Raw genomic sequence first — 9359 nt, 5'->3', positions numbered from 1 at the left:
AAGTTGTTTCCGCCCCCAAGTGGCCAAAAAAAATCAAATTAGACCAAAGTGGGAAAACACAAGTGTGTGTGTGTGTGTGTGTGTGTGTGTGTGTGTGTGTGTGTGTGTGTGTGTGTGTGTGTGTGTGAGTCACCATACAACATGTGTGTTTCTCTAATTATCTTATGACCCATCACACTTAGCTGGTGCCCAGCCACAGGTGGAGAACCTCCAACTGAAACGAACTCCTTCCAACATGGCTGAAGATGAATTTCTTGATCACTGATTTTTAAAGGACGTGTTTTGAAACTCATTTGTTTTGGATTTGATTGAAACGAACCCTGGAGACTCAGACTCCACTGACACAGTGGGACCATCTGTCCATCCTCACTCACAGCAAATCTGAGCTCAGCTCGGGTGGAGTTCACATAAGAACTGGGACATATAGTGAAAGACTCTCTCTCCTGGATGCTTAATGAGAGCTCCTCTTCTCTCCTCTCCTCTCCTCTCCTCTCCTCTCTCATCTCCTCTCCTCTCCTCTCCTATTCCTCTCCTCTCCTCTCCTCTCTCTCGTCTTGCTCTCTCTCCTCTCCTCCTCTCCTCTCTGTCTCCCTCTCCTCCCCTCTCCTCTCCTCTCCTCTCTCTCCTCTCCTCTCCTCTACTCTCCTCTCCTCTCCTCTTCTCTCCTCTCCTCTCTCCTCTCCTCTTCTCTCCTCTTCCTCTCCCCTCTCCTCTCTCTCCTCTCCTCTCCTCTCCTCTTCTCTCCTCTCCTCTCCTCTCCTCTCCTCTCCTCGCCTCTCCTCTCCTCCTCTCTCCTCTCCTCTCCTCTCCTCTCCTCTCCTCTCCTCTCCTCTCCTCTTGTCCTCACGATGCGCACGGATCCTCCCCTTCCAGAACCAGCTTCTCCCGGGGCTGTCCCTTAACTTTCTCATATCAGTGACGTCTCTGTTGCTGAAGGATTAAAGATTAGGATCTGGAACATCGTTGCATAATTAACTCAGAGATGAGGAATTGAGTTGTCCCTCAGACGCGCCGGATCCTCCCAATAAAGCGGCTCAACGTGGGCGGCGCGTTGAGGAGTCGACTCGTGTAGTGTAGCAGCTCAGAGGAGCCACAAGCTGCAGAGAAGTGAAGCAGCTCGGGGTTACCTGCGGACTAAATCATGCAGCTAAAAGGAGTTCTGGTCCGGGGTCAGGCTTGAAGGGTACGTGTGATGGTGCGCGTCTCTCCAGAGTGGATTCGGTTTCCAGGCTGTAACTCAAACTGACGGTGCTGAGTAGGGGAAAGCGAGCCGAGCGGGAAGGACAGTCCTCCACCTGCAGCCGGGCTCCTCACTACATTATCTCGATTGCACATCCTCTCTGATTTTATCTGGACAGCGGGTTGGAGACGGTCTGCTTCGCCTCCGGCTCCGCGCCTTCGCCGCTGACATTTCTTTGGCACCGATCGTCCCCGCGGAGCGCGCTCAGAGAAGGTTTTAACAAGTCAAGTGAAGGCATTTAAAGACCCACATGGAAATGATGTGAAGAATAAAAGTGTGGAAATGCGTCGCAAATGCTTCTTTGTGCTCGAGGTGAGTTCATCTTCATACTTTGGTTCAATTACATCGAATTAATTAAATCAGTTGAACGGCAGCAGCTCCGCTCTCTGCAGTGCGCTCTGATGTGGAGGGATTTACTGTTATCACCCATCCAGATGTCAGTTTTGATTTTGTTTCCATCTCGTAGCTGTTTTGAAATTATCAATAAAAAACAGGAAAAAGCTGATTCCAGTCTGGAGCAGAGCAGAAATCCTGAACTGAGTCCGGAGTCTCAACAACAATCTGCATCATATTAGTTGAAATACGCGCTGAAGCTGCAAATTGCGTGTTTCCCTGTAAACACTGTCACATGAACCGGGACTTTGGCTTAAGATGGCATGAGAGAGAGAAACGATCCCTGGTCACGCTGATATTCCTCCACTGCCTGGGACTCAAATGCTGATGCTGGAAACCCGGATTTGAGACACAGGGGGATGGAAAGAGTGTTCATGCAGCAAGTGCACAGCTCTCATGGTGCAGAACTGGTGAAGAGAAGTGAACACACGGCTGCTTTAATTCCCATTTCTCTACTCTGTCATAATGCCTCAGCTATCTGCTGAATCCCTGCTGAACAAAATGGAGAGGCCACAGAGGCTGCAGTGTAATGACAGGGGGGTTTGCTGTACTCCAAAGAGACACGCTGATGTTGTTACAGATGCCTGAGGTGAATTACTTAATCTACCTCCTGCCCATTGTGTGAGCAGAGCTGCTGCACTAAGAATAGTAAAGAACCCAGAGCCCTTGTTTGAAACCCTTCTGCTTTCTATTCACGTCCTCATTGTAGTGATTTAAGACCACGCAGGCCCCCACGCTGACAGCAAGCCACATATCACATGCTTGGGAAGGTCAAAAAGTAAAGTAGGTTCACTCACTGGGCTTTAGCTTTAAACTGTGTCGATGTTACTTGAGTGTTATTAAAAGTGTTGGGAGGAGTAGAACAGTAGAAATAAATGCTCTTCACACATGCAAAATGAAGTAAAAGTGCACAAGTAATAGATTACAGTTCCTTCAGCTGCTTAGGATGGTGTGATCGCTGCTGCACACTGACATCATTTATCAATTGATGTGTTATTATTCAGAATCCGTGCAATAATTAAACCTTAACTGAGATTAATGAAGTGTTTTCCTAAAACACTGCAGCACTGAACCTGTACTTAAACACAGAGTTAGCAGATTATCATTGAGTTTGAACAATATGAGGTTATATCAGCTGGTTTTAGTCTGGATTTGAATCTTTAAACCGTTTTTACAACAGCTATTAAAATAGAAATATCAGCCGCTGAATATTTCAACGTGCCTTCGATGCAAACCAAGCTGCTTTAAGAGTTTCCTGAATCCTGCAGCCTGCCTTCCTCAAAGCAAGCGGAGCCGTTGTTTTGTCCATTTCTGTGACATTTAGCAGACGAGGAGCCGCTGCTGGATGAACACTTCAACACCAGGATCTTAATAAGCAGCGTGTGTTCTAAATAACAGTGGGATTAAACCAGCACCAGTGATAAAACCGACAGACGATAGTGATGAGCACCAAAAAGTCCATGAAGACAGTTCCTTTAAATTAGTTCATTTAAATTAAAACTAAAATATTAGTATTGGGCTTCAGGACATAACCCAGCAGTGATGCTGTTAAACAGTAACACTGAGGTTTGTATCCTCTAAGCATGCAGCTGTTATTCATACTACTTCAGCACATTTACTTATATCTTCACTATGAATGATGAAATTCTTACGCTGCGGCTGTCGGTTGTGGAGCTTTCATCACCTGGGAGGAGGCGGACAGCCCGTACGGTACAGTAGGTTACTGCACCCTGATACCCGCCTGGGATTTACTGAGCGTGAAACAGACGCAGCAAACCGTAAAGAACTCTTCTGAGAAATCTGGGGCACGCTGGTCTATTATATGAAGTGAGTACGTACCTGAGAGGCAGCGTCAGGTATGAATGTGCTGTTAGACTTTGTTTTATAAATGGAGGGAGTGAAGCGTTCGCTGGATGATAGGAACCACATCTGTTTCCACAGCGACCAGTCGACTAGTGAGGGTCGACTACGGAGGCCAAAGAAAAACTAAACTGATGACATTTTACATTCTCTGTGGCTCTGACTGACACATGCTGGACCAGCTTTCTCACTCGGGGTCAAGAGTGAGAGGATCAGATTTTGGAGGTCAAAGGTCAACACCACAATGCAGTAATTCTAGTGATGACTGTGTCGGTGAACCAACCGTCACCATCACAGACACACACCCCGTTCTTCAAACCAGTCACTCATCTGCACCTGAATGCAGAAGTCAGAGTGTTGAAGTGAAACATGAATCCAAACCCTGACTTTCATCTTAGTGTCATTTAACACAATCCTAAAAACCGGTTCTCACCTATTTTTCACACAGGTGTGTAAAACGAGCAGATGAAGTCATTAAATCATTCGAGATCCAACAGCTACAGGCTCGTAACCACTTGTGAGCTGCTCATTGTAGTTTTATAGTCATGTGCATTATTCACTGTTCTTCCCTCTGTACAAATGCAAAGTGGACCGAGTGCAACCACAGACATGATGCATAAACAGAAAGTTTTAATTTAACATTACAACCCTCTGAGTACAAGTCATTTCTTTGCCTTTATATTTTATTGAATCCTTGTATCTCAACATAAAAGGGTGTTGAGGAAGAGAAAGACGTGCTCCAAATGAGGTGAGAGGAGTTGTTAAAACATGCATCATCTGCTCAAGGGCAACACGCGTCTTTCAGTTTGATTCAGCTACTGTACAAGAGGGAATTAAAGGAACTCAAGGCAAATTATTCAAAGCCCACAACAGAGATATTGTTGTTTCTCTTGCTGTTGTGCTAATATTTGATTCCCTGACTTCTCTCTTTCTCAGGTGTGTGCCATCCTGAGCCTCCTGCCTTCGGCCTCTGTGGCGGATTTGACATGTGAAGCTCTTCTTTTGCTGTCAGGGAATTTCTCATGTAAGTCGAGGACAAACACCAGCTGTGTTGTTATTACAATTGCACAACTACAGCAACAGTTACGAACTCTTCACAGGGCAGTTACTTCCCGGTACAATCTAACCAAGTTACACTTGATGCGTAATCGTTTCCATTTCATGACTGGAACCACTAAATGCCAAACCCTCGGCCTCGATCTTTACTTGTTATTAAAAAGTTAAAAACGCAGCACACACCCAGAAAACACACGTGTGTTGTATAATGATAAAGAATCCCCAACAGTACTCTCAGGTGTTACACGTCATGTTGCTGTGTGGATGTTATACGTAAACACACACGCCATCATTTTCACAGCCGTGTTTTAGTCTAAACGCAGATGTTTTCGTTTTACTTTACAGAAACACACTCACCAGTTATCAGACCAGCTGGACAGTAACAGCAGCTAAATGCATCAATATAAGACCTAAATATGAGTTCAGCTCTACTCTGCTCTGGGGTCTTATCGTCACCGTCTTCCAGGATCAACCATCATAAAACTTCACTAGTTAACTAATAATTCACTCCTCATTACAGATAATTTAACATAATTACACTACTTTACTAACTAGCAGCGCGTTTGTTCCCCCCAGTAACAGGTCCCAGTAAGTTACCTGGTTTTACTGGTAATAACAGGTTTGCTCACACTGAAAGAATTTGTTTCTTATCTCAGATCTAAAATAATCACTTTATGCTGACTCATCAGCAACAGTAGGATATGTTATGTTACATCTGAAGGAATTTTATTTGTCAGCGTCGCCCCACAGAACGTCCTTATTTCCTGATCTTTTTATTCAAATCTTCTTGAGTTATTACAGTAATAATAAGTTGACCCCGGGGGCACATCTGCCTTCATATTAGCTGCTACCCTGCTGCCGTTGCTGGGGGAAAGGTCTGTCACCAGCGTTTACCGTTCACCCGTTGTTGCTGTAAAGCTGAATCCAATGAGATCTTCTGTAGTCTCTTCTAAACTGTGCAAACAAAGACTTTGACTGCTGATGAAACTCTCCCCTGACTTGCAGGGCAGTCCCTGGCTTCGACCTGGAACCAGACCCTGAGCAATGCCACGGGTCAGTGGAGCGGTGAGTGGGACACGCTGCTTTTCTCCAATGTGTGAACTGTGCGGTTAGCGCCACGCCGAGGTGTTGTGGGAAAACCTGGGGAGGGAAACAAGTTTGATTTGAGCTCGGATTCTAAACATCAAAGACGAGAACAATGCTGGAAATAGAGTTGGCGTCGTGCCACAGGAGATGTGGCTCAGCTCAGGAGTGATCATTAAAACCTGCACACAAACAAATAATTCAGCTCCATGAACTCACGGGAGCATTGTTAGAGTTCCAGGGTGGCTGCATGTGGTCCTGAGCCACGTCTACTATCTATGTCTGACATCTGTGTCCCCTCGCTTCAGGCTCCGGACTCTTTTGTGAAACGTCCATCGATGGCATCGGCACCTGCTGGCCCAGGAGCGGCGCCGGCCAGTTGGTGTCACGACCCTGCCCGGAGATGTTCTACGGTGTCAGATACAACACCACGAGTAAGTCCACGCTGTAAAGTACTGCTGCAAAACCAGAAACAATACATTAAAAACAAGATCTAATTTGATTTCCTCCCCCCTACTCCACTTCCCTCGGGCAAATCCTGTTTACGTGATTGTGTATTCAGAAATTAGCATGAGCATACAAATTAGCAGGAGACAGACAAAAGTGTCGAAACAACATGTTTACACAGAAGTAGGACTGCTGCAGATAATACAGCATGAAGTCCCAGAAGAAGGGAACGCGAAGCCCTGCACACGAGTGAAAGACTGGGTTTGTGAGGATTTAAATGGTGAAAGAAAGACGGGATAATATCACAAAGTAAAGCTCTAAAGCTGCTGCTTAAGCTTGTTAACATGATGGAAACACTAATATCTCAACATCCACATAAGGAGCAGGAGATAAATGTCATGACTGCTGTTTACACTGTGTGAAATCTGATCTGATCTCAATCAGATCCGATCGTGTCCTTTTCAATCCAGTGTCTATGTAAATATTTTAAAAATGTGATTTTTCGGTTTAGATTTCGTCGCCGCTGCCAAACGACTCTGCAGCACCGTCTCCTCTAAGGTCAAGCTCTTAAAAGCCCCACTGAAATTGAATAGCTGCAGGAAACAGATCTGCTTTGTAAATTACATCCACTGTTCTCGTTCCAGAGAAAATCTGTTCCCAAAAAAGGTAAAATTAATATTTTAGAAAGTTTTAGAAATGGAATGACTCAAGGGAAGCTAGTGACTGAACTATCCCAACAACTGTTCATGTTACACTGAGGATGAACTTCACCCGTCAGGTGGAGGCACACAAACGACAAACTTATGTCGTAACGTGGCCTCATCTGTAAAACTCAGCATCATGATTCATCATTCCTGCTGCGTTCAGTCCTCTCTGTCATTGCAGACATGTCTGAGCTCTCTGGTGCAAAGGCCTCATGGGAAATGGAGTTCATTAAAGGACTACAAAGCTGTACGTTGGTTAAACAGCAGTAATAGATCCTGTATCCCAGCACACTGTTAAATAAAGCTGCGTTCTGAGGCAGAATTAGTAGTTATTCAAAATCTTAATGGGATTTTGAATTGTGTTTTCTACAACGTGTTAACTTCACTTTAACTTGTGGCCACAAACTTGAACCAAGAGCTGTGAGAGTCTGAGCTGAACCGTGACAAAGATGAATAATGATGAAAAACTGGACGTTGTGGCACAAGACAGGATGTTTTGGAGAAAAAGAAAAGAGGATATGTACAGTATCAAAGTATTTGTGATCTTTTTATGTCTGTTTTGCTGCTGGACGCTGGTACGGAGGCTTCTGAGAGGCTTTTCTCTGCAAACAGCTGCTGCCGTGGCTCAAAATAACACCACGACAAGCAAAACAGTGAAGTTGTGTTTCTAATGAGCTGAAGCTAATACAAAGCTCCGAGCAGAGCTGCAGATTCAGTTCTGTTGTTTTCATTTGAGACTTTGTGATTCTCAAAATCCAGGTGCACAGGGTCGTCACAGGGCCGGCAATGCAAACCTGGGGTCACGTTCAGATTCAGTGTTATCATCATTACAGGAGGAAACCTGATTCTAAAACAGGCAGTGAACGCTCTGTTTGACCACATCTGAACGAGCTGCTGCTTCCAGTGCTGCGTTTCTCGCTCCGTTTGGGTCTCGGAGCTGTATAATTACGCTCTGGTCTATTTCTGTCCGCTCCAGCCTGTCCTCAGATCCTCTTCACATCAGATGTCTTCGTTTGTGAATCTTTGTGTCTGTATTCTGGGCTTTGTGGAGGTTTTCTGTTTCTCTGAAATTCACCGGTGAACCACACAAAGAGAGCACTGCTAACATCAGTCAGCATCACGAGGACAAACTCGGATCAGTTCCTCAGAGTTGGTTTCTGGGAGTTTGGATGAATTTACATGTGATGTTTTTTTGGAAAAGCGTCTTTACTGGCAGGGGTCCTGCTGGTTGCTCATAATAATCAGCTGAAGCACATTGAACAGCTTGAACAGCTCCAGATAGGTTCATCCGTGTGTTTCCACGCACTGTGGGAACCTGGACTCTGTAAATCCACATCAACACGCAGCTGTGCAGAGATAGAAGAGATGTTTTCAGACTGTGTCCGAGCAGACTGACAGATAAAAACAGACGGCAGACGCGCTGGACGGCTGCTTCACATTTTATCGAGTGTGTTTTGACACTGAAACAGACTTTTCTTTGCTGTGATGCTGAGATCGGTTCTATGTAAGAGACGGAGCCAAAAGCCAAGTTTATCTGGAGACAGTAAAAGGAGGGAATTCTACTCTAAAAGCTTTCGGTTTGAAAGATGTCCAGTAGATTTAAGAAAGTCAGACGGCTAAAGCCTCATCTTAGCTTCAGAGACACATTTGAAGACGTTTTTACACAGAACAAAGACGGTGGCTTTTGTCGTCCATCACTTCTCCTGAAACGGTTTGAGAAGGGCCCCTTTGTGTGAATAAGAGGAACGATTACAGCTAGAAAATCCTCTTTGTCACACAAACTGTGTTGGTTTTAGTTTTTAAATACAACATTGCTCCATTTAAAGATCCAGTGTCATAATTAAAGATCCAGTCTTACATGTTGTTCGTGCCGTGTCCACTGACCTGATTCTGCAAATGTTTTTATTACCCTTTGTTTCCTGTTTCGTCATCGCGACAGCAGCTTGCAGAGATCAGACTGCTGTCTTCATACAATATGTCCATAAGTTAAAGGTTTCACATGTTTTAATACAAATAGTTTTGATGTCTTCAGCATTAATTTGCAGGAAAATGCTAATTACATAATGATTGTTCCACAATTGAAATAAAAGTACAACCAAAAGCTTCACATTTCAAATTTTAATATAATATGTACATAAAGATAAAATAATACAAGAAATTCAACTTATTGAAGGTAAATCTCCAACAGTTACTTCATTAAATTCATATTTTAAATACAAATGTCTTAATATTTAATGTAAATTATGATTAATTATTAATTTGTGAAATATTTCACACATTTTCACATAATTACATCAAACTTTAAACTTGTTTCACTTTCTGTAATTAAATTTTAACTGTGGTCAAATTAATTATTATAATTATAAAAATTTAAAACTTATTTAGCACCAGCTGGTTAGTTAGTTATTAGTTTACTAACAATTAAATCTAATCTAATCAAAATGTCACAAAATCTGAATTAAATTAACCAAAACAATCCACAGCTAACGTGTGTGTGACACTTCAAAACTTCAAATGTTAAGTCTCAGCACTGATTTTAAACTAGAGTAAAATTAAATTTAGGCAGAACTTAAATT

The 9359-nt window shown here is 43.6% G+C and overlaps 1 protein-coding gene across 1 annotated transcript in view; it reads left to right on the top strand.

The window, feature by feature from the left end:
* Positions 1-1069: 1069 nt before the first annotated feature.
* Positions 1070-9359, top strand: part of LOC113156828 (corticotropin-releasing factor receptor 1-like) — a 49707-nt gene continuing 41417 nt past the window's right edge. Inside the window, exons 1-4 of the mRNA XM_026352179.2 lie at positions 1070-1552; positions 4430-4517; positions 5555-5614; positions 5941-6066. Of these exons, the coding sequence (XP_026207964.1) occupies positions 1523-1552; positions 4430-4517; positions 5555-5614; positions 5941-6066 (304 nt within the window). The 5' untranslated portion in view covers positions 1070-1522. The remainder of the gene's footprint in view (positions 1553-4429; positions 4518-5554; positions 5615-5940; positions 6067-9359) is intronic.

This window comes from Anabas testudineus, chromosome 19 (genome assembly GCF_900324465.2).
Source record: "Anabas testudineus chromosome 19, fAnaTes1.2, whole genome shotgun sequence".
NCBI classification, from domain to species: domain Eukaryota; kingdom Metazoa; phylum Chordata; class Actinopteri; order Anabantiformes; family Anabantidae; genus Anabas; species Anabas testudineus.
The sequence above is the reverse complement of the archived record's forward strand: the minus strand, read 5'-3'. Positions and strand labels throughout refer to the sequence as shown.